Consider the following 26,515-nt stretch of genomic DNA (forward strand, 5'->3'; position numbering starts at 1 on the left):
AAATGCGGGTTTAGCAAGGAGATGGATTAGGCATTGCTTCAGTGTAATATCTTACAAATACTTATATACAAACCAATACTACATGTAGAAATGAGCAGAGTTAGAAATTCATCATTAGTCATAGCAATATGGGGCTCATAGCTTTTCACCTTGAAATATGCAAAAACAAGATAGAGTAGTAGGTAGAAACTTTGTACCTTGCTTCGGTCATGTCAAGACTCTATCTAGAGGTTTTTGAATTTTTGAAAACAAAACTTTCTTAGGTTCCTCAAATGGCACACTCAATCACTCAGTAGTGTTTGATAAACCTCACTAAGGCAAGAGATAGCCTTTCCACCTACATCTAAAGAGTTTGATATGTGGAGCTCACTACGTGAAAAACTTACTAAGAGAGCGCCCCTCCCCACACTGTAGGGGCGGTTAACATTTGAACCGCCCTTACAGTGGGTGGGCAGCCAAGCACAAAGCCAGCCGCCCTTGCAGTGTTCTCTGTAGGGGCGGTTGGTGTTACCAGCCGCCCTTACAGTGGGGGAGGCACTGTAGGGGCGGCTGGTAACACCAACCGCCCCTACAGAGGTCTGTAGCATAAGTAGCCAGCCCACTCTTCTTCCTCCCCGAGCCACTCACTTCCACTCGCAAAAAAAAGGTTTGGGAGGCCTTGGGCACCTCCCTAAAATCACTCTAGGAAGGGGGGAGGTTTTGAACTTAAATCCTTTGGTGGGGAGCTTGTTTAAGGTAAGAAAATGCTATTCCCACCCTCTAATCCATGTTTTATTGGTTGGTTAGTGAGCAATTTACATTTTGGTTTTCTCTCTCTTCCATGGAGCTTGAGCTTTGTGTTGACCAAATTAGAGCTTATCTATGATGCTATTAGTGTAGAATAGGTAGAGACACCACCTTGCACCATCAATTAGGTGATATAGCTTTATTTTATTGGAGATTAATTGTAGTTTCATGTATGGAGAGAAAAGGCATTCTAGATCTAGGGTTTCCTTTTTTTGTTTTTGTTTCATGAATTTGGAATGTGGTTGGCATGAATAGTTATTGGTAAACTAATAGTTGTTGTTAATATTAATTGTTTCTAATAATGGTAGATCATAATTGGTAAAATTAATTATGTCTAATAATCGTTTCTAACACAATTATTACTAATAATGATAGATAATAATTGTTGCTAAAAATGGTAGATAATAATTGTTACTTATTAATTGTTGCTAATAATGGTAGATAATATTTGGTAATATTAATTATGTCTAATAATCGTTTCTAACACAATTATTACCAATAATGATAGCTAATAATTGTTGCTAATAATGGTAGATAATAATTGTTACTTATTAATTATTGCTAATAATGGTAGATAATAATTGGTACTTATTATTTGTTGCTAATAATGGTAGATAATAATTGTTACTTATTAATTGTTGCTAATAATGGTAGATAATAATTGTTACTTATTAATTGTTGCTAATAATGGTAGATAATAATTGGTACTATTAATTATGTCTAATAATCATTTCTAACACAATTATTGCTAATAATGATAGCTACTAATTGTTGCTAATAATGGTAGATAATAATTGTTACTTATTAATTGTTGCTAATAATTATTCTCAACTAATTAATTTTTTTATTTATGTAAAGATGGAGAATAGGGCTACTTGGATGTATGGTTTGCCAAGGTACTCACAAGCCTATGCTGATGAGGTGGACAAATTTATTACAATCGCAGTGAATCATGCAAAGACGTTGTCAACAGGAAATAATTGTTCAGTTATTTGTCCCTGTAAAGATTGCAAGAACCACTTAGCAACTTATGATGTGGAAATCATCAGATCACATCTGATTAGGCGAGGATTTGTCCCGAACTACACAGTATGGCTTCATCATGGTGAAGTAATGTTTCTTGATGGCAACGATGATGACCAAGAAGACGATGCTGAAGAAGGCCAATTGTTGTCCCAATACGCAGACATGTTTGAAGCACAAATGCAACATGATTCAGCAAATGAACAAGCACGTGGTGATGATGTCGGTGGTGTCGACAATAATGATGGGGATGTTGGCGGTGTTGACAATAATGATGTTGGAGCATGTGAGGGGGATGCAGAAAACTTTGACAACTTAGAGGAAATGCTTCGGGCCATTGGACCAGAAATACTACAACAGAAGAAGGGTCTAGAAAATCTAGAGCGGGTGAAAACAGCGTCAAAGGAGACTGTGTATGGTGTTGAGAAGGGCTGTCCAACACATTGGACACTGCTCCGTTTTGTGCTTGAGCTACTCATCCTGAAGGCTAAGTACGGCTGGTCAGACTGCAGTTTTGACGATCTGTTGCATCTTCTGTCATCTGTGCTGCCACTGCCGAACTTAGTTCCCTCCAACACATACCATGCTAAGAAGGTCATAAGTCCATTGACAATGGGTGTTGAAAAGATCCATGCATGCCCCAACCATTGTATCCTTTTTCGTGGTGAAACGTTCGAAGGTCTGGATAAATGTCCTCGTTGTGGGGCAAGTCGGTACAAGGACAATGACCTTTACAGTGGTGGAGAAGCCTCCACCGGGAACAAGAGGAGTAAGAAGGGTTCCAAAAAGGTGGTACAAGAATCTCGACCTCCAGAGGACACCCCATTAGGCAACGACGCAAAGAAGAGAAAAATTCCTGCCTTGGTAATGTGGTATCTGCCAGTGACCGACCGCTTGAGGCGTATTTTCCTGAACCCTAAGGAAGCCGCGCTCATGACATGGTGGGACGATGAGCGCAAGGTCGATGACGATGTGATTGCACACCCGGCCGATGGCAGTCAGTGGCAGGACTTCGATAATAACAACCCACTGTTCAGTTCGGACCCAAGGAATGTACGGTTTGCCTTGAGCACCGATGGAATGAATCCCTTCAACGAGAGGACGAGCAACCATAGCACTTGGCCAGTGATCTTGACCATGTACAACATCCTAACGTGGTTGTGTCAGAAGAGAAAGTATCTTTTCCTCACTGTTCTTGTTTCTGGCCCTCAGCAACCAGGCTTTGATATGGACGTGTTCCTCGAGCCTGTGATGGAAGAATTCGAGAAACTATGGAGGACAGGGGAGCTGATGTATGATGCTTTCCAAAAGGAGACCTTCACATTAAGAGCAATAATATTTGTGACTATCAACGACCACCCTGCATTGTTTGCCTTGTCTGGACAAATCAAAGGCAAGACAGGATGCTTAGTCTGTCTGGATGATACTAAATGGGTGTACCTAGATGGATCTAAGAAGATTGTTTACATCAGGAATCGTCGCTTTTTAAAGCAAGGTCACAAGTACCGCAGCAAAGTGTACTTAAAGTATTTTGGCAACATCCCAGAGGATGAAGATCGACCTCCGGAGAGACGTCATGATGGACAATATGTGTTCCAAATGGTGAAAAATATAAGTGTCATCTATGGAAAGAAGAAAATGGATGGAACACCTAGAGATAGAAGCACACCTCCTATTGAAGGCGTGCCTTTTAAGAAAAAGTCAATCTTCTTTCAGTATCTTGAATATTGGCAACAATTGGAGGTCCCCCATGCCATTGATGCTATGCATGTGCAGAAGAATGTCTTTGAGAGTCTCATCGCTACCTTGATGGACACACCGAAGTCAAAGGATAGTCTCAAAGCAAGGAGAGACATGGAGCAGCTACATGTGATGCCAGAGCTTCACCCGGTACTTGAGACAAAAACTGGAAAATACACCCTACCCGCGGCTAGCTACAACCTGGACCTAGAAGAGAGGAGAGGTTTATGCACTTCTGTGAAGGGGATCAAAGTCCCGACTGGGTTTTCGGCAAACCCGAAGAAGCTAGTGTCGATGAAGGACCTATCATTTCCACACTGCAAGGCTCACGATTGTCATATGATGCTGACGGTGTTCCTACCAATCGCAATAAGGGCTATCAAGCCAGAGTTTTTGAAGATGGCTATCACCCGCATGTGCTACTTCTGGTCGAAGATCTCACAGAAGAAGATTAGCAAGACAGAGCTGAGTGACCTACATGATTTTGTCGTAGAGACCCAAAACCAACTAGAGATGTGTTTACCTCCCGCTTTCTTCGACCCTATGGTACATCTCATGATTCACATGGTTCATCAGATACAGGCGTTGGGCCCTTGCTACTTGCATGAAATGTGGTCGTATGAGCGGTTCATGTCGGTTCTAAGTCGATATGTGCATAATCGTGCATACCCAGAGGGCTCTATGATAGAGGGCTACAGTAGTGAAGAAGTCATCGAGTGCTGTCAAGAGTACCTAAAAGTACAGAGAGGGATTGGTATTCCCGATTCTCACTACAAGGGTAGGCTGGCCGGGAAGGGCACAAATGGTAGAAAAATCTTCATCGACAATGAATACGCTGAAGTGAGTCGGGCGCACTACGCTGTCTTGGCGAGCACAAAACTGATGGAACCATATATTGATGAACACATGGAGATCATCCAATCAGAGAGAAATGGTCGTACAGGTGATTGGGTCATGAAACAACACAAGCAACGCCTAACTTCATGGTTGAAGGACCAAAACATACAGCCTGGAGAAACCATAGATTCTATTACCATCAGTAAGTTGGCAGCGGGGCCATCAAGACAGGTGACATCTTGGAGTTCTTATGAGATCAATGGGTACACATACTATACCCACGCAAAGGATAGTAAATGTGTGAACCAAAACAGTGGTGTTCGAGCAGTGGCTATCGGCGCAGGGGGACAAAAGATCGATTACTTTGGCATAATTGAAGATATATGGGAACTTGACTATGGAACTGAGGCACTAAATGTGGCCCTATTTCGATGTCGCTGGATCAAGCAACATGAATTCAATGAAATCGGATTGAGGGTCGTGGACCTTCACAGCATAGGCTACCAGGATGATCCATGGGTCCTTGCTTCACATGTTACACAGGTTTTCTATATGACCGACCCGCTCAGCATTGTCCCCCCAAAGAAGAAACCTAAGCATGTGGTTATCCCTGGAAAACAGCACATTATTGGAGTTGATGGCGTTGATGATGTTGAAGCCTACAATAAGTGCGATCAGATGCCGCTATTCACAGACTTTATTAACAAGATTGGTGTTGTGGAAAAAAGCCTACCCAAAGATGTATTGCCATGGGAACGAAAAGGTGTGAAGTGGAAAACTGTTACGGCGGCGGATACTAATAAATAGTCATTTGTATGTGTGTGAGACTTTATTTATGTATCCATGTGAGACTACATTTATGTATGTGTGTGAGACTACATTTATGTATGTGTGTGAGACTACATTTCTTAACGCTTTGTCAAATGCAAAAACGTCCTATATATGAAATGTACATCTTGATGAGTGGAACAAAGTTGCTATTCATGACTTTCGGAGTTGGGGCCATTTAGGGTCCCGAAAACGTGCGTGTAGCAGTAAAAATTTGAAATTTCAAAATTTGAGTGGTCCAAACCATCTCATATGAAAAGTTGACCATTACACCAAATGTGTATCTTGAGAAGGGGAACAAACTTTGTATTCATGACTTTTGCATCTGAGACCATCTCGGGTCCGGTCAAAGTGTATTTTGTCAAAAATCCAATGTTTGACTTGGTCAAACTAGGTCAAACTAGGCAATAAAAGACCTCAAATGAAAAAAAATTGAATACAACATAGTTAGATCTCATCAAGGTCTACCTTTGGTACACAATACATTTTTGCATTTGGAAAAGTTACAGAAAACTCAGTTCACATGTTTTGAAAACCCAAGGCGTGGCTTGGACAAACCTGGTCAAACGAGTGAGTAAATGACCTCAAATGAAAAACTTTTGAATACAAGGTAGTTAGAGCTCATCAAGATACACATTTCATACATAGGACATTTTTGCATTTGAGAAAGTGTTTGTAAACTCTAGTCACAAAGTCTTGAATCACACATAGACTTTATGAAACTACATGCGGGACTTGTGGATTTAGAACTGCACTTTCTTAACGCTTTGTCAAATGCAAAAATGTCCTATATATCAAATGTACATCTTGATGAGTGGAACAAAGTTGCTATTCATGACTTTCGGAGTTGGGGCCATTTAGGGTCCCGAAAACGTGCGTGTAGCAGTAAAAATTTGAAATTTCAAAATTTGAGTGGTCCAAACCATCTCATATGAAAAGTTGACCATTACACCAAATGTGTATCTTGAGAAGGGGAACAAACTTTGTATTCATGACTTTTGCATCTGAGACCATCTCGGGTCCGGTCAAAGTGTATTTTGTCAAAAATCCAATGTTTGACTTGGTCAAAGTAGACAAAAATGAATAAACTTTGCATATATATATATATATATATATAAACTAATCATAAAAATGTATGAAATAATTCAAAATTATTACATATTAGGTCAAGTGAGGCACTAAAGAATTTTTAAGTTTACACAATTTTATTTTTTAATTCCAAACCAATTTAGTTTGAAATTATATAATGTATATAAATTAAAGATACAAAAACTTGGAATAGTTTGAAATTATATAATATATATAAATTAAATATAAAAATACATGGAATAAATTAAAATTATTATATAAATACATTTTGAACTTTAACTAAATTAAAAAAATGATTTTAAATTTCAAGAAAACCACAATAAGGGCGGTTCACATCTGAACCGCCCTTACAGTGGGGCTGCCCTCCATAAAACCCCCTTCCGTTCGCAGCGCCTAAGCCACGGCGTTCTCATTCGCAGTTGGACGCCGTCAGGCTGCCCGATTCCCCCCGATCGGAACCCTAGCCGCCGCCGCCCGATTCCACGCCACCACTCTCCTCCCCCTCCCCCTTCGCCGGTGTCGTGCAACGCCACCACTCTCCTCCCCGCGCTCTCCTCCCCCTCCCCCTTCGCTGGTGCCCGTGCCACGCCACCACTCTGCTGCCGCCGGGAGCCAGATCTGCACACGGCCGCCCGCCCACGCGCGCCTCCACGAGCTCGGCGAGTCTGGCCGAGGACCTCGGTCGTCCACGAGCTCTTCGTCGGCGCGTCCACGAGCTCTTCTTCCGCGAGCTCGGCGACCTGCTTCCGTCCATGTGCGAGCCCGTGCGCTCCGCCCTGTCAGAACCCTAGACGTCGCCGAGGGCCGAAGATCCACGCGCGGCCGCCCGCCCGTCGGTGAGCCTGGGCACTCCGCCTGCTAGGAACCCTAGGCGCCGCCCGTCCGCGACTCTCTCCTTCTCCTCCAAAGGTATGTGAGTTTGCTCACTTTGCTTTTTTGAAACCATCTAGTTTCATAGGCTGCTCAGGTTGCCTCTGCACCAATAGTATGTGATCGCCTATAATGGCATAGTTTCTATATGCATGATCTGCAGTAGATTTTAGGTGCCTAGCAAAGTCACAAAGGTATATATACTTGTTGTCTGTACTGGTGTCTGCGAGGGTTATAACTATGTTTGAAATTCTGGTAGCTCTGTGTTTGAAGTCTTGTAGACATTGCTGCAGTAGTTGAAGCAGCTGGATGGTTTTACCTTTGCACGTTCTGAATATATCAAACTTTTGGTAATAGAAGTCTCTTTCATTTCTGCTATCAGCAGATAGCTATAATCCGGGGCTCTGATGTCATAATCGATGTCGATCATACTACTGTAATTGTCTTTTAGAGCTATGTTGCCTGCATATATGAACACAGTTATTGTCAGTGTAATTAGCAATGCAGATGTAACGTTGGCTGCTACTGCTGCTACACCAAGCTCAGGAGGGCCTTGGCTGCTAATAGCTTTGTGACTTGAAATAGGTCTATTAATTTTTAGTTTATAAATTAATTTCTGGTTAATGATGCTTTTGCCTGAGTCATATTTGACATGAATATTATTATAGATTCAGGAAATGTTCCCTCAATCATCTATTATCTTTATGTTTGACTCTGAACTCTATTTGTATGATCTTTGACTTCTAGTTTGTTCCATTATCATTTTATAGTCAATCTGTTTACTTTGACTTCTATGCCTTGCATTAGCTTATCATTTGATAGTCAATCTGTTTCTTATTTCTCCCACAAGTTACATAGTTTAGTCACTGGTTACCTATTACTGGTTACGTTCTGGTGGCTTACTGTCATTTTAATTTGTGGCTTACTGTAATCCTACTACTACTGCTTTTGTACTACAACTGTACTACTACTCTCTCTATGACAGTTTTATATACTGAGGCATAATTACTGTTGTTTATATAGCAGGCTGCTTATATGCCACTCCTCTCTACTACTACTACTACTACTACTACTACTCTACTGTTGTGGTGGCTTACTGGCATAATTTTGAATTGGTGACATTTTTTGAACCGTGCCCCTCTATACTACTACTATACCCTCTCTCCTCTACTATTGTTTTGCCGATGATGAAATTGTCTAATTCAATACATTATTTTAGAATATGAGCTGATGATCCAAAACTTATGAGTAACTTGGCATCATTACTAGCCGCCTCTATAGTGCCTTGTTCTCTATTTTGATGCCTTGATGCTCCAAGTTCTTGATCAAATGATGCTAGACATGTTTCTGAGGCCTTTTTTAAACCTTTCCCTCTCCTCACCTCTCCTTCCTCTCTGCTCCTTCTATCTCTCTTCTATTCTCTACTCTCATCCTCTCTCCAACACTACTGCACTAGTCTACTACTAGTGCTAGCTGCTGCTCTACTCTAGTACTCTACTAGTACTACACTACTGTTGGGGCTTACTGTAATCCTACTACTACTGCTGTTGTGCCCAACTCTCCTACTACCCTCTCTATGACAGTTTTATAAACTGTGCTCCTCTATACTACTACTACTACTCTCCTCTTCTATTTTTCTTCTCTCCTTTGTTTTGCCGATGATGAGATTGTCTAAGTCCATTCATTGTATGGAATATGAGCTGATGATCAGGAACTTGTGAGGAACTTGGCATCGTTACCAGCGGCCCCTATATGACCTCATCTTCTCTATTACGATGCCTTTATGCTCCAAGTTCATGATCAAATGATGATTGACATGGTACTGAGGCCTTTACTACTTGTACTACTTTTTTTTTCAAAATTTCTTGCTCGATGATACAAAAGGTGTAGTGAGACAACATGACAGTCAAATACCCATAGCTTCTCCTAGACCGAAAGCTTCTGGGGGAAACTCGTCTCGAATGGAGTGCCATTGGATACTAGCCTCCCCCAGAGGTTTTCGGTCTTGTAGTGCAAATGGGTTTTCTCTTAACCTATTACTGACTGTCATATAAGTCTATGATCTATGATCACCACAGAGCAGCGGATGGCTCTATAAAGCAGCAACCCGCTAATTTGAGGGCACATTAGTTTCTTCTTCTTCTTCTTCTACTACTACCAAACTAATTTGTCTCCTTTGTGTGTTCTCTCTCCTATCTTCTCCTCTCATCTGCTGCTGCTGCTACTACTAAAGCACTGCTACTACTACTAAAGCACTGCTGCTCTCTCTTCTCCTCTCTTCAACCTACTTCTCTGTTTTGATGCCTTGATGCTCCAAGTTCTTGATCAAATGATGGTAGACATATTTCTAAGGCCTTTTTTAAACCTTTCCCTCTCCTCACCTCTCCTTCCTCTCTGCTCTTTCTGTCTCTCTTCTATTTTCTACTCTCATCCTCTCTACAACACTGCTGCACTAGTCTACTACTAGTCCTAGCTGCTGCTCTACTCTAGTACTCTACTAGTACTACACTACTGTTGGGGCTTAATGTCATTATAATTTGTGGCTTACTGTAATCCTACTACTACTGCTGTTGTGCTCCAACTCTACTACTACTGCACTAGTCTACTACTAGTGCTAGCTGCTGCTCTACTCTAGTCCTAATTCTACTACTCTTCTCTCCTACTTCTATGATTTTTCTTCTCTCCTTTGTTTTGCCGATGATTAGATTGTCTAAGTCCATTCATTATATGGAATATGAGCTGATGATCAGGAACTTGTGAGGAACTTGGCATCGTTACCAGCGGCCCCTATATGACCTCATCTTCTCTATTACGATGCCTTTATGCTCCAAGTTCATGATCAAATGATGATTGACATGGTACTGAGGCCTTTACTACTTGTAATACTTTTTTTTTTCAAAATTTCTTGCTCGATGATACTAAAGGTGTAGTGAGACAACATGACAGTCAAATACCCATAGCTTCTCCTAGACCGAAAGCTTCTGGGGGAAACTCGTCTCGAATGGAGTGCCATTGGATACTAGCCTCCCCCAGAGGTTTTCGGTCTTGTAGTGCAAATGGGTTTTCTCTTAACCTATTACTGACTGTCATATAAGTCTATGATCTATGATCACCACAGAGCAGCGGATGGCTCTATAAAGCAGCAACCCGCTAATTTGAGGGCACATTAGTTTCTTCTTCTTCTTCTTCTACTACTACCAAACTAATTTGTCTCCTTTGTGTGTTCTCTCTCCTATCTTCTCCTCTCATCTGCTGCTGCTGCTACTACTAAAGCACTGCTACTACTACTAAAGCACTGCTGCTCTCTCTTCTCCTCTCTTCAACCTACTTCTCTGTTTTGATGCCTTGATGCTCCAAGTTCTTGATCAAATGATGGCTTGCCGTATGTTTAAAGAATCTCCAACACTTCGAAACAATATGGATTCCATACCACTTCAAGTAAGTTCGATTAATTGTATACTTAACGATTGTTCGGTTTATCTTATTTTGATGCAAAGGTACTTATGTATTTATTTAAAATTGTTGTAGCAATCACTGGATAGTCATAGGTCTCGATGTCGGGATGAACATGGCATGGATTTGTGATTCTGCAGATTTTGACCCTCACACATATAAAGACTTCATGTCAATTCTCATTACGTAAGCAAATTTGTAATCCTAGTAACCTTATATGATTCACTTTAATATCGACTTCTGCATACTACAAGTCACATCGATTCTCATTCAAACAGGGCATTCAGGGCCTATGTCAAGAATCACAAAGGAAGGCATGATCCAGGTCTGGGGAGCCACTTGCGTTTCAAATCTCTATGTTCGGTAAGTGCGACTTAGTTTGGCATAAAATTACTAATTTTTTCAGTACTTATACTTGACACATCTCCATTTGCAAATTGAAACAAAGTTTCCCAAGCAAAGGCCAGGGAGTCTGCATTGTGGATACTATGTATGTGCTTTCATCAGTAACACAAAAGGCTACAGGAGACACCCTGAATTGGTAAGTTTGAATCTCTTAGTGGGTTGTAGTATGAAAACATAGTATTTCTCACTTAGCTTTGCAATCTCTTCTTTACACTAGACCTAAACTTGTCTTTTACGATCTTGTAGTGGAAAGAAGAAAAAGGACTAAAAAGGGATGTCTACAGGGATGATGACCTCTTAGAGATTGTCGGTGACCTTTGCAACTTTATAATGGACCATGTTGTTTATTACAAAGGTGATTACCATAACCCACAGTCCGACTTAGGTAGCAATCCTCTTTACCAGCACCTCCGTCAGTGGGATAGGCTATGTCTAGGTCGTTGATTACATGTGAACTTGTTGGAATGGACTGTGATCGATTTGTATTAGTACCTGAAAAATTTCGGACTCTTTTGGATGGATTTGGACATGGAAACATTTTGGACTTGAAATGTGGTGCTGTGTATATGTATGGATATTTATGTTGTGAATCTGTGATGTTTTCTGTCTCTGATTATATATGTATATATGTATGTGGTGCTGTGCTGTGCTGTCAACTCGATTATTGTAATTTTTATTTTTTTTTCTGAAAAATAACTGTAGGGGCGGTTCTAGATAGAGCCGCCCTTGCAAATACAGACAATAGAGGCGGCTGAGACACAAGCCGCCCTTACTAAGGCTCACTATAAGGGCGGCTGGAAGCACCAACCGCTCTTACAGTAGGCCACTGTAAGGGCGGCTGTTGTTTCCAACCGCCCTTACAGTGGGCCTCTGTAAGGGCGGCTGGTGTTGAACCGCCCTTACAGTGAATTCCACTGTAAGAGCGTTTGCATAAGGGCGGCTGGGCCAGCCGCCCTTACAGAGCTTATTTAGCCGCCCCTGCAGTACCTGACTGTAGTAGTGGCTATAGGTGGGGAAAAAATAAGCAAACTTGAATTGAATATATTGCTAAGCTAGACACTCAGATCACAGGGAGCAACAAGTCATGAAAAATGATCAAGATGTGCAAGTGTGGCTATATGTGGTGGAAAAGATATGGTGGAATATATGTGGAACTCCTGGAGACTTCATTTTGCCTATCTCACTCATTTGAAACTCTGGATGTAAGGACCAATTTGATTATTAATCTTTACAAATAGGAACTAGCTGTGAAGAAATTACACATTTCTGGACACTACTTGCTCCAGCGGACCATCCGGCACACCACCGAAATGTTCAGCCCGAACACTTACACATACTTAGAACATTTTAGACTGTTCGTGCTTTTACGAACCATCTGAAAAAAACTCTAATTAAGTGTAGAAAATTAAATTATTTTAAAAATAAATTAAGGATGTTAGATTGGCATAGAAAAGGAGGAATTTGTAGTCCTTTTTCTTACCACTTAAAAAGAGCTTTAGGCCTTGTTTAGTTCACCTTAAAAACAAAAAACTTTTTAAGATTTTTTGTCACATCAAATCTTGCGGCACATGCATAGAGCATTAAATATGAATAAAAATAAAAACTAATTGTACAGTTTGGGCTTATTTAGTTCACTCAAAAAACCAAAAACTTTTGAAGATTCCTCGTCACATCGAATCTTGCGGCACATATATGGAGCGTTAAATATAGATAAAAACAAAAACTAATTGCACCATGATTGGATAATATTTGTCAAATAAAAACAAAAGTGCTACAGTATCCCAATCCAAAAAATTTTGGGAACTAAACAAGGTCTTATCTGTAAATTACGAGACGAATCTTTTAAGCCTAGTTACTCTATAATTGGACAATGTTTGTCAAATAAAAACGAAAGTACTACAGTGTTAAAATCCAAAAACTTTTTGGATGTAAACAAGGCCTTACACGAAAGGAGCGGAGACCTGAATGCATTTTCTTTTGAGCAATTTTTGGATGGTTCGGACCACCATTGCAATAGAAAAATGTTCGATGTTCATGTTAGGCTCTTTACTATCTCCTTGTAAGTTTTTTAGGATAACCACGTCTTCATGAAAACTTATTGCTTGGCTCCTCTCGATCCTTTGGTTCAGCCAAACAATCTTCATGAAGATACATGCGCCACAAAGTGTGACAATATTCTTTTAGATAACAGAAAATTATCCGGCTCCATCTTCTCAATGGAGGAATCATACCCCAATTATTATAAAGTTCACCAGTCAAAACAGTCTCACACAACTAAGAAAAGACATGCTTGTAATATAGTTTTCTTTTTCTCATCCAGAGGCTATAATTGGGCCTAGAAGCGTAACCAACAAAACCTGTAAATATGTTATAAAATTATGCCATTTATTGTTAGCCATATGGACCAACAAAAAGTGGTTGCACCAGTTAGTAACAATGAATTACATTGATTCCTAAAAAAGTTAAAGCGACTTACAATTTGGAACGAAAGAAATACTGAATAAATATTGCATGCTCAATGGAGGCATAACACCGAACAAAATATGAACAACACACCAACCACATGAATTTAGCATAATGACATTAAAAAAGGTGTTGAATGGTTTCTAATTTACTGCAGAAACAATAAATTTGCTTGGTCCAGTTCCTTCTAGCGAGGTTGTCTTTAGTAAGGATGATCCTCGTTTTTTAATAACAAAAAAAAGATCTTAATTTTTAAAGGTATTTTTGTTCACCAATTTTCTATGTGACCTTAATATCATTACTAACTAGAACATGATATAAGGACTTCACTATGAATAAACCAATTTTATTAAACGTCTAAGTTATTGTGTCTCTACCAACTGGTAAGTTAACATTCACAATATGTACCACAACACTGTGCCATTCCTATAGTTTATTACCCACCAAAGCTCTTCTAAGGAGATGTTTAGTGGACTTGTGCTAAGGACTTTTTATAACTGTTGCATGTTTCTTCTGGACAATGTTATACAAGTTTGGGTAACGTAAACATAAAGTGTGTTTGCCTAGCCAAATATCTTTCCAGAAACTGATTTGTGAACCATCTTTCAAATTAAAAGTTTGCCAAACTAAAAGAAATGGTCCTTCCCACCCATGAGACCTGTGCAAAATAAGAATCACCTATCTTTTTACTCATACTAGACAATGCTTTGTTTTTATATATTTATTTCTTAGTAATTTTTTTTGCAAAACCTCATCTTCATTGGTAACCTTAAACAATAGACAAGAGACATTTGTTTTGCAAATCCAAGTTTTGGATACCCAAGCCACCTTCATCCTTTGGTTAGCAAACTGTAGTCCATTTGACCAGTCTATATTTCTTTTTTATGCTGACCATTTTGCCAAAAAAAACTTGATATATAAAACTCTATTTTGTTTAATACTCCTTCTGTGAATTTCAAACAAAGAGAGCATGAACATCGGTAACCTAGAAAGAACAAAATTAATTAGAACTACCCTTCTAGCTACTCGATTTATTCTCAAATCTATCCTCTATTGTCTTCCAATCTTTATTGGAGTACTTTGCTTTCTTACATGTATGGGGATTCCTAGATATCAGAATGGGAAAGAGCCATTGCAACCAAAAAAGACGTGACAATGCACCTTAAAAACTTATTGCTTGGCTCCTTGGTTCTTTACTAGAGACTAGCAAAATATGTCCGTGCGTTGCTACGAAAGCAAATAGATGTTTGTAGAAAATGAGCACTTTATTATATTTATTTGTGTTTTATCCTTTTTATTAAATTTGATAATTTTTAAGCTTTTAAAATTGACTTTAAAGGAGACTGTCCATATATAGTTTATATACATGCTCTTAGACTTTTTAGGATTTTTATTTCAATCGTAATAGCATCTTATACTCTCTGCTTGAAAGGAGCCTAATAAACTTTTGAATTATAATTTCTAGATTTGATTTTGATTTTATATAGATTGTATAAGTTTCTGTCAATTTGTACATTGTTCGTGAAAAGACAAGAAGCTAACAATACACTTTTTATTGGTAAGCCGAAGTCTATGTAAATATTGAGATTGATTTTTATTGTACGTGGCAACAAGAGAAAAGCATCAAATGGCCATAGAAAGTTATGACATAATGTTACATTCTATTTATAGTTATGTTTTTTTATAAAATTTAAAGTCCATAATTTATTTTATTGATAACCATGGCATCTATAGTATTAGACAGTTAATATTTAAAATAATATGTAGCTTGAAGATATATTTATTTAATAATAAAAATAGAAATTAGTCAAACCTTCTCTTACTTTAATATTACCTCTTAATATACATGGCAGATAGGCAGGCAGAAAAAATATCGGCAGACTGAAATTTTCTCCTTTTATAAATAGGTATAGGTATAGATTGGCAAAGTGTGACAATAATGTATGAACCTGTATACTAAATACTACATCCTAAAATATATTTGTACGATCTTGGCCACTTGTACGCTTCTCTTCTAGCATGCATCATCTAATTCTAACCCCTAACTAGATCATCTTTAATTATTAATTAAGATAAGATAAAAAAAAGGAGGCCTAACAAGATTCGACCAGCAACCCACTTCAGGACACGACGTCCGGGCCGGCAAGCCAAGCGGCCCAGAGCACGCCACCACTAAGCCGAGCGCGCCAACTCACCGCCGCCACCGAGCGCGCGCGCCCGCAGGAAATGGCGGTGGCGCCCTTGCTCACCCTCTTACTCCTGCTGTTCCTCTCCGGTTCCGGTCCCCGCCGATGCTCCGCCGCCGCCACAGCGAACTCGACGTCCTCACCTTCTCCGCCCCCGCGGCCGGCGCCGCTAGTCCCGGCGCTCTTCGTAATCGGCGACTCCACGGCCGACGTAGGCACCAACAACTACCTGGGCACGCTCGCCCGCGCCGACCGCGAGCCCTACGGCCGGGACTTCGACACGCACCGCCCCACGGGGCGCTTCTCCAACGGCCGCATCCCCGTCGACTACATCGGTAATAATTAAGGCCGGGCTCTGCGGCCTCCTCTCCATCCTTTGGTTCAGCTAGCGAGCAGCGACATTCTATTGATGGTCTTTGTGCAGCGGAGCGGCTGGGCCTCCCCTTCGTGCCTCCATACCTTGAACAGAACATGCGCACGGGCGCCGCCGATGTTGGCCTCACAAGCATTGATGGGATGATACAAGGCGTCAACTACGCGTCCGCGGCTGCCGGCATCATCTCCAGCAGTGGCTCTGAGCTTGTACATATATATCCTCCCATGAATCCCATTGATCCTACAAAACCTGATGCTAAACTTAGCTCGGCAGAATGGTCATAATTTAGTTGAAAAAAAAATTAATTTAGTCATTCTGGTTGTAATCTTGGTTGTGCTGTAGGGAATGCATGTATCCCTGACCCAACAGGTGCAGCAGGTCGAGGACACATATGAGCAGCTATCACTGGCTCTTGGGGAGGCCGCGGTGGCCAACCTGTTCAGGAGGTCCGTGTTCTTTGTGTCCATCGGGAGCAATGACTTCATCCACTACTACCTGCGCAATGTGTCTGGTGTCCAGATGCGATACCTCCCTTGGGAGTTCAACCAGCTCCTTGTCAGTACAATGAGACAGGAAATCAAGGTGCGCTTCTTCTTCTCCAGTTAGGTCATTCAGTGCAGCATTGGTTGTCACATTTCTTTACTTTTGGAGTGTATGGTATATATGCTTGCTAGGCTGGTAGCTATGTTCTTGTGCAAATCAGTGAGTTAATTGGTGCTTAATTAGCCGTTGTTAGCCTTAGTCATGTGAGCATCAGTTGTATACTTGTATAGTTCAACGTTGTGCTGCTATTCTATTTATAGTTTGGTACTTTGGTTCTTTCACGAAATATTGACAGATTTTTTGTTATGTTCGGGAAGACATACAAGCGCCGGGATCGTGGCTGACCGGGGTTGGCATGTGTGTGCGCGGTCACCACGACAGGGTGTCCATGTCGTTTACGACAAGTGGATAGTTACGGATATTTATCAGATTTGGTTAGTTATATTTGTTAGGAAGATCTAGTTTATTAGCAAGTCATCGTTATGTAGTCATGTAAGGACTATAAGAGTCCCCATCGGTTAATGAGAAGGGTTTAGCCCAGGATTGAGATTTATATCTCCCTAAGGGCGCCTGACAGTGCCTTCCTGTTCGTTGCCCTACTGCCGCTCGTGATCGACCTTCGATCACGACGCCAACTCGCTGCAAGGTTCCTCGCGCTCACGCTCCAATCTCTTCGCCCTACTTTCTACGCTCCAAAGCCCGACATCCTACCAACTTGGTATCAGAGACGATGGCTACGTCCGGGGATGCTTCCGCACCGGTTCCTCCGACAACGGTCGCCCCGACGACGGGAGTGCCTATGAGGGGCGTTCCGACGGTCGGCGTTACGGCCGCCGCCACTCTGCCCCTCGCCACAACGGCGCCTCGTTGTCACCACCACCAGCTATCTCGTCCGTCGCCGAGGCCCTTAATGCCTTGACGTCGGCCATCACCAGCATGTAGCTGCAAATGACGGCAGTGAACCATCACCTGGCGAACCAGGCCGCTCGTCTCTCTCGGCGATTGACAGACAACACGCCTTCACGCAGTTCGGGTTGCCCAGATTCGGCGGGGTCCCAGCCCTGCCCACTTCCTCGACGCCCGTGATCTCCGTGGTCTCGGCGGCCTCGGACTCTGCCTCATCCATGCCGCGGTCTTCGCACCGCTCACCGCGACCGAACCACAAGGGGCGGCGCCGCGTCCGCATCCGCCACCTGGAGGCGTCCCGATCAATCAGATCGTTTTCCCCCCTTGCCGTTGCCGCAGCCTGTGTTTCCCTCGGTGGGTCTTCCATACTTCACCACGCCGACGTCTCACCTGTCGACGCGGCCACCGGCGGTTCCTTCGTCGCAAAGCCCGACGGGGTGGCGGTCCCAAGGTACCACAAGCTCACGTTCGCTACGTACGACGACACCTGCGATCCCCTCGGTTGGCTCAACAAGTGTGAGTAATTCTTCCGCAGCCAAAACACGCGCGAGGCGGACAAGACCTGGCTCGCGTCATACCACCTCCAGGACGTCGCGCTCCAGTGGTACATGGTATTGGAGGCGGACATGGGCTGACCGGTGTGGCCTGACTTCCGCCACATGTGTCAGCAACGCTTTGGTCCAGCGCTTAGCACGAACTACCTCGCCAATCTGGCGCGGCTCCCGTTCGGCGGTTCGGTCAACAAATATATGGCAGCGTCCCAACGCGCGCCGCTCACGTCGGCGACCTCTCCACCCTACAGAAGGTCCGCTTGTTCATGGGTGGGGGCTGCCGGAATACATTCGAGTCGACATCGAACTCATGGATCCTCAAGACCTGCAGCAGGCCATGCGTTTGGCGCGGGCTTATGAGCGCCGCAATGCTGCCCATGCCCCGGCTTCGACGGGACAGCGGCCGGCGCGGCGTCCCCCTGGCACTCAAGCAACCTTGCCAGCACCGACAGGCTCCACAACCACATCATCTACACCTACACGGCTCTTCAAGCAGCTGACCCCGGAGGAGATGGCCGATCGATGCAAGATGGGTCTTTGCTATAATTGCGATGAGCCATACGTGCGCGGTCATAAGTGTGCATGCCAGTTTTTCTTGGAGGCAACCGACTATGTTGTTGAAGAATCGAAAGATGACACTGAGCCTGTTGATGCCTCTTTTGATCCAGAGAAGCCCATGATCTCCCTGGCCGCAATCACGGGCATCCGAGTGGAGAAGACGATGCAGCTTCCTGTCCAGATTGGGATGCACAAGTTCACTGCCCTCCTCGATTCAGGCAGCACGCACAACTTCATTGACGTCAACGCAGCGCGTCGCGCAGGGCTACAGGTGGACGATTGCCCAGGCACGCACGTCGTTGTGGCCAACGGTGACCATGTCGCCTGCCGTGGCCTCAACCGTGCTATCCCCCTCCAGATTGGTGACACCAGCTTTGCGGTGGACTGCTTCGCCATACCGCTGCCCCACTACGACATGGTCCTGAGGATCTCGTGGCTACGGACCCTGGGTCCCATCTTTTGGGATTTCAACGGCCTTCACATGGCATTCGTCCTTCGTGGTCGCCGTATGCTGTGGACGGGCGTCGGCTCGCCCAACGCGCAATGTGCCGAACCCCTGCTCGAAAGCGCCATCTACACCGACAAGGGCGCTGAGCCGGCCCTCCTCGAGTGATTGCTGGACCTGTTCACGGACATCTTCGCCGAGCCAACGGGGCTTCCGCCCGAACGCCTGGGTGATCACCGCATCCACCTGAAGCCGGGCACGGAGCCGGTCGCCGTGCGCCCCTCCGCTACCCACATCTCCAAAAAGACGAGTTGGAGTGCTAGTGCGACGCTATGCTCCAACAGGGCGTCATCCGGGAGAGCACGTCCCCCTTTTCGGCGCCGGTCTTGCTGGTCCGCAAGCAGGATGCAACGTGGCGCTTTTGCGTCGATTACAGGGCGCTCGACGCGGTGACTGTGAAGGACAAGTTCCTGATCCCTGTCGTCGAAGAGCTGCTCAGCGAGCTCCATGGCGCCAACTTTTTCACCAAGCTGGATCCTCGTTCGGGCTATCATTAGGTTCGCGTCCACGCAGCGGATGTTGAAAAGACAGCGTTCCGGACGCACCACGACCACTTCGAATTCTTGGTCATTCCTTTCGGCCTGTTGAAAGCCCTAGTTTGGTTTTGGATAATTGATGAAACCCTAGTACTAACCTCTATAATAAGTGTGTGTAGACTTAATGAGGTTGGTACATGCCAAGTGATGGAGCAAGTGATGATCATGGTGATGATGGTGATGACCACAAGATGATCAAGTGCTCAACTTGGAAAAGAAGAAAGAGAAAAACAAAACTCTATGGAGATCAAGGCGAAGGTATTGCTTAGGGTTTTGGTTTTGGTGATCAAGACACCATAGAGGGTGTGATCACATTTAGGATAGATAGCCGTACTATAAAGAGGGGAATTCTTTGGCTAAGCGGTTATCAAGTGTCACTAGGTGTCATTGTTCATGGGCATGCATTTAGAACCTAGTAAGCTAACTTAACTCCTTCGAAGAAAATGTTTGTGAAAATGCTAACACACGTGCACATGTTGGTTCACACTTTGTGGTGTTGGCACACTTTGAGAAGGAGGTGGAGTTTGAAAGGTAGAGAGAGGATGGGTTCCTCTCTCCCTCCCGCCGAGCTTGCGAGGCGGGATTCGGCGCTTTTCGAGAAAATGAAGTGCATATTTTCTATTGCGCCGGTGGGAAAATTGGTGAAGTCGCGGGAGTGTTTCTCGCTGAGAAAACACTCACCGGACGCTGGCTCAGAGGCACCGGACGCTGTGTCTGAGCGTCCGGTGTGCAGGCTGCCTGGCTCAGCTAGGGTTAGGCACCGGACGCAAGCTGGAGCGTCCGGTGGTCTGAGTCCGGTGTTCGCGTGTTTTGCAACCCTCTCTGGGTGTGAGTCCGGTGAGCACCGGACGCTCAGGGTGCGTCCGGTGGCTTGCGTCCGGTGACCCTGCGAGTTTGCGGAGCTCTCTGCGCATGAGTCCGGTGTGCACCGGACGCGTCCGGTGCCAACCTGCTCAGCGTCCGGTGCTCTGCAGGTTACCGTTGGACTCTGACACGCGGCTGACGTTGGAGCACCGGACGTTGGTGTTGAGCGTCCGGTGCCCCTTTAAGAGCGTCCGGTGACCCCGTATTTCGCCCAGTGAAAGAGCCAACGGCTCTATTTGTTTGAGGGGCTATAAATACGTGTTTGGCCGGCTTGGGGCTCACTCTCTTGGCATTCTAACATACTTGACATACTTGTGAGCCTAAGCAAACACCTCCCACTCATCTCCTTCATAGATTATACATCTTTGTGAGATTGGGAGTGATTCTAAGTGCATTTGCTTGAGTGATTGCATCTAGTGGCACTTGGGGATCGTTCTAGCTGCAGTTTTCTTGTTACTCTTGGTGGTTGCCGCCACCTAGACGGCTTGGAGCAGCAGAGGAGCTTTGGCACGAGTTGGTGATTGTTCGTGGCCATCTCCGGTGATTGTGAGAGGTTTGTGCCTACCTCGGCGGAGTGCCAAAGGTAACATTAGTGGATTGCTCGTGTCATTGAGCTACCTCACTTGTGGGTAGGTTCTTGTGGTGTCCTAGTGAGGACGAGGTTCGTGCTACACCTCTTAGCCACCGAACCATCAAGTGTTGGTCGACACAACGGGGACGCAGCGTGCCGGCAAGCACGTGAACCTCGGGAGAAAAATCGGTGTCTCAATTGTGTTTGATTGGCATTCTCCCGGTGCTTGATTGTTGATATATTGGTGATTGGTTCATCCCCTACACGGCGGTATAAATATCTTTTCCTCTCCTATTACTTACCACAAAGTAGTGTAACTAGTTTTAGTTGCTAGTTTTGACTTGTGTAGTTAAGCTCACTAGTGTAACTTGTAGAAGACCTAGAGCTTGTGTGTATAGTGATCATAGCAACTAGAATTATTGGATAGGTGGTTTGCAAACACCCCTTTTAGAGCTAGAGCAAAAAGCTACACTTTGTTATTTACTAACCTCTTGCTCTAGTGAGTTTGTAGATTTTTTAAATAGGCTATTCACCCTCCCTCTAGCCATATTAGGACCTTTCACCTGTCCAACGCGCCCTCGACGTTCCAAGCACTCATGAACATCGTCCTCAAGCCGTTCCTGCGCCGCTGTGTCTTGGTGTTCTTTGATGACATCCTGGTCTACAGACGTGGACCGAGCACCTCCAGCAACTTCGGGTCGTCTTCGACGTCCTCCCGTGAGCACCGCTTGCACCTCAAGCGTTCTAAGTGCTCCTTCGCCACCACTTCGGTCCACTACTTGGGCCACGTCATCTCCAAGGAGGGTGTGGACATGGATGCCACCAACGTAGCCGCTGTGCAGACGTGGCCGCAGCCGCGTTCGGCGCGTGGCCTCCGCGGTTTCCTCGGCCTATCGGGTTACTATCGCCGCTTTATCAAGGACAATGGTAGAATCGCGGCGCCCTTAACCCAGCTCCTGCGCAAGGAGTTTCATTGGTCTGAGGAGGCGGGCATGGCATTCTCGGCGCTCAAGGAGGCCCTATGTGCCCCCCCGTACTCCAGCTGCCTGTATGGTACGATTGCGGCGCCCTTAACCCAGCTCCTGCACAAGGAGGGGTTTCGTTGGTCTGAGGAGGCAGGCATGGCATTCTCGGCGCTCAAGGAGGCCCTCTGTGCCCCCTGGTACTCCAGCTGCCTGACTTCGCAGCGACGTTCTTCATGGACTGCGACGCGTCAGGCTTCAGCTTCGGCGTAGTGCTTCATCAGGATGGGCGGCCTATTGCATTCTTCAGCCACCCCTTCGCAGCACGGCATCTCAAGACGGCGGCCTACGAGCACGAGATTATTGGGCTCGTTCAAGCAGTCCGCCATTGGCGACCATATCTTTGGGGGCGCGCCTTCGTCGTACAGACCGACCACTACGCCCTCAAGTTTATGCTTGATCAGCGGCTGTCGACGATTCCGCAGCGTCACTGGGTGAGCAAGTTATTTGGTTATGATTTCAGCGTTGAATATCGTCCAGGCAAAGGGAACGTGGTGGCCGATGCTTTGTCACGCTGGGATGGCGACGTACCTCTCCTGGCGGACGTTCTGGAGGCCGGCGCCTTCCTCATGGCACTGTCTACCCTGGCGTTCCAACTCTACGACGACATCCACCACGAGCTGGACGCCGACGGCGGGCTGCGCCAGCACCGCGACGCCGCAGCAGCCGGTGAGCTCGATCCGGCCTTTACCGTTCGTGATGGCCTCGTGCTGTATGAGGGGCGTGTCTACATCCCTGCTGCGTCCGCCCGTCTCAACGACGTGCTCCAACTGGCGCACATGGGCGGGCACGAAGGGATCCAGCGCACCCTGCAGCGCCTCCCGCAGCGCTTCTACGTCGAGCATGACCGCCGCATCGTTGGCGACTTCGTCCGTTCGTCCCCGACGTGCCAGCGGAATAAAATGGAGACGCTGCACCCGACAGGTCTTCTCCAACCTCTGCCGGTCCCCTCCCGTGTTTCGGCTGACATCTCCATCAACTTCGTCGAAGCTTTGCCCAAGGTGCATGGCAAAAGTGTGCTGCTCACGGTGGTGGACAGATTCTCGAAGTATGCCCACTTCATTGCATTGGGCCATCCCTACACGGCGTCTTCGGTGGCACGAGCATTCTTCCACGAGATCGTTCGTCTTCATGGGTTTCCTGAGTCCATCGTGAGTGACCGTGACCCGGTGTTCACTGGTCATGTGTGGCGTGACCTGTTCCGCCATGCCGGTGTCAAGCTTCGCATGAGCACTGCTTTTCATTCGCAAACGGACCGTCAATCGAAGGTGGTCAACAAGATTATCACCATGTATCTCATATGTCTTACAGGGGATCGTCCTCGTGACTGGCTAGATTGGTTGGCATGGGCGGAGTTCTGCTACAACACGGCGTACCACACTGCTCTGCAGGCCACGCCGTTCTAGGTGGTCTATGGGCGCGCTCCTCCGGCCCTGTTGCCGTACACGCCGGGGGAGGCACACACAGAGGCGGTCGACACCCTGCTCACCAACAGGGATGAGTTGTTGGCGGAGGTGCGTGCTCGGCTTCTCCAAGCACAGGAATATGCGCGACGCTTCTAAGACGCCAAGCATCGTGCACTGGAGTTCGCCATTGGGGACTGGGTCTTGCTTCGCATGTTGCATCGACACACGCAGGCTCTTGTTCCCGGCGGGCGTGGCAAGCTAGGGCCCAAATATGCAGGTCCTTTTCAGGTACTCGAGCGCGTGGGTGAAGTTGCCTACCATATGCGTCTTCCGGATGGGGCTCGGATTCACGACGTCTTTCATGTGGGTGTGTTGAAGCTTTTCCGGGGTCCTCCTCCCCCGGGTGAACTGGTGCTACCTCCTCTTCGTCATGGGTGGCCACTACAGCAGCCTGATAGGGTGCTGCGCTCAGAGCTTCGTCGTGGAGTTTGGCATGTCCTGGTGGCTTGGTCTGGCATGCCGACGTCCGAAGCTACCTGGGAACCAGTGCCGGCATTCCGCGCTGCCTATCCTTCGTTCCAGCTCGAGGACGAGCTGTTTCCTTAGGGAGGGAGAGATGGGTTGGCATGTGTGTGCACGGTCACCAAGACAGGGTGTCCATGTCGTTTACGACAAGTGGACAGTTAGGGATATTTGTCAGATTTGGTTAGTTATATTTGTTAGGAAGATCTAGTTTATTAGCAAGTCATCGTTATGGAGTCATGTAAGGACTATAAGAGTCCCTATTGGTTAATGAGAAGGGTTTAGCCCATGATTGAGATTTATATCTCCCTAAGGGCGCCTGGCAGTGCCTTCCTGTTCGTTGCCCTGCTGCCGCTCGTGATTGACCTTCGATCACGGCGCCAACTCGCCGCAAGGTTCCTCGCGCTCACGCTCCAATCTCTCCGCCCTACTTTCTACGCTCCAAAGCCCGACGTTCTACCATTTTTTATGCCTGAACTATTTTCCTGCGAGTGGCATAAATGATTTGGGCTGAGGCTACAATCCCCCTTTGTCTGTTGCTGTTCAGTGTTCTGAATTTTAATCTCTGAACTCAGGAGTGAACATATTTGTCTATGTGGGAACTGTATAACATTTGCAATTTCGAAAGCTAACTGATCTGAACACATGAAAGGGAAGTAACCTAATGGATATTCAGATAACCTTATTATTTATGGAAGTTCTGGGATGTAAGACCTTTTCAATTTTCCTTAGATGGATATATCGCTGGCTGTGAGTTTCCAATGTGGGATGCTGCTCAAGAAAGAATGCGTTGGTTTTCTATATATATGTTCATCTTTAGTTCTTTGAAAATTGAACAGCTACTGCAATCTAAATTTCAAAATTGATGTCAGTTGCAGCATTTTGATGAAATACTAAGTTTAGCTAATCGAAATACAACTATCCTGCGTGTACCAAGAACTCAAGGAAGGCAAGGACTAATTGACTATAATTGATATTTAATTATTTCTTCGAGTGAATTTATATTTGATTCAAATATATGCTCACTTACATATTTCTGAAGTGAATTTGTCATGGCCCAGGATCAACTGGGCCCATTTAATTCCAAAGTTCTGTTCACAGGTACCGTAGCACACTGCTGTGCACGTCTCTGCCGAGTCCAAAATAATGCACAAGGACCAAGAGTCTAGTTAGTTAGGAAGTCTATTCATTCAATTTTCCCACTCCCATGCTAAATGGCGACTAGCATCGGTGGCTCACTCGTCATCAGAGTGCCATACCATCCCTGCTCTGATACGTTGCCCTCCATATTTTGAGCCAAAGTTAATTGTATTGTACTTCTATGATACAACATGATTCTAAGTTCATATTCATATATTACATTGATTCTTAAGGCCTAATTTGTCACATCGATGGTTGTATTATTCTCTGACACCCAAGGGTTGAGTTTATATAAATAATAAGGGGCGGAAAGTTGTTAGTTTTTTAATGTTTATGAGACCTTCATTATTAATTAGAATTCTGTACTTTTTCTCCTTTTCATATATTCATTATTGTCCAATTTTCTGTGGACCTTGTTATATAATCAAGTTGCATATCCCCCACTCTCTCTTCTGATAGTGATGGTTTTATACAGAATTTGTACGACATCAATGTTCGCAAAGTCATACTGATGGGCCTACCTCCTGTTGGTTGTGCACCTCATTTCCTCGAGGAGTATGGCAGTCAAACTGGGGAATGCATCGATTATATCAACAATGTCGTGATCGAGTTCAACTATGCCCTGAGACACATGTCTAGCGAGTTCATCAGCCAGCATCCAGATTCCATGATCAGTTATTGCGACACTTTCGAGGGGTCTGTGGACATACTAAACAATCGTGAGCATTATGGTGAGCAAAGTAATCGTTGGTAAGTTTGGATTACTTGCTGGCCTTGGGGAAGCACTTACATCTCATTGAGATATGACATTGTGCAGGTTTTGTCACCACCACTGACGCTTGCTGTGGGCTGGGCAAGTATGGAGGCTTGATCATGTGCGTTCTTCCACAGATGGCGTGCAGTGATGCATCAAGCCATGTCTGGTGGGATGAATTCCACCCAACAGAGGCTGTCAACCGCATCCTGGCAGATAATGTGTGGTCCAGTCAGCACACCAAGATGTGCTATCCTTTGGACCTGCAACAGATGGTAAAACTGAAGCTGTAGAACCAATCTCGAATGACTTGTTTAACATGCGTTTCAAAGAACTTAAGAGGTGACAAGCCTAATTGAAATGTTTAGAATTGTGAATTACAAAATATTTATAAGGATAGACTTGTCAGTTTTAGATAGCTCAGGGTACATGAAAAGCAAGAGGTTGTTCCTTGGTATGTAGATGCAATGTAGGGGATCTATTTGGCGAAACTGGAACACATACTATCAAGCATATGTGCTAATGACTGATGAATAATTTAGGCGACAGAAAGTTATTTGAGATTGTACCTGAAATGTACG

General features: G+C 45.0%; 1 protein-coding gene and 2 long non-coding RNA genes across 3 annotated transcripts; all 3 read left to right on the forward strand.

Annotated features, from left to right (window-relative positions):
- Positions 10,546-11,077, forward strand: LOC8081637. Its single transcript, XR_002452026.1, has 3 exons — positions 10,546-10,611; positions 10,702-10,812; positions 10,905-11,077. It is a non-coding gene; the product is annotated as an uncharacterized LOC8081637 (long non-coding RNA).
- Positions 11,127-11,566, forward strand: LOC110434389. Its single transcript, XR_002451881.1, has 2 exons — positions 11,127-11,167; positions 11,278-11,566. It is a non-coding gene; the product is annotated as an uncharacterized LOC110434389 (long non-coding RNA).
- On the forward strand, positions 15,628-26,502 carry LOC8081638 (GDSL esterase/lipase 7). Its single transcript, XM_002451933.2, has 5 exons — positions 15,628-16,015; positions 16,105-16,262; positions 16,399-16,638; positions 25,656-25,911; positions 25,998-26,502. The coding sequence occupies exons 1-5, from the start codon at positions 15,721-15,723 to the stop codon at positions 26,225-26,227; spliced, it is 1,179 nt and encodes a 392-aa protein (XP_002451978.1). The 5' UTR covers positions 15,628-15,720; the 3' UTR covers positions 26,228-26,502.

This window comes from Sorghum bicolor, chromosome 4, assembly GCF_000003195.3.
Source record: "Sorghum bicolor cultivar BTx623 chromosome 4, Sorghum_bicolor_NCBIv3, whole genome shotgun sequence".
Classification (NCBI taxonomy): Eukaryota; Viridiplantae; Streptophyta; class Magnoliopsida; order Poales; family Poaceae; genus Sorghum; species Sorghum bicolor.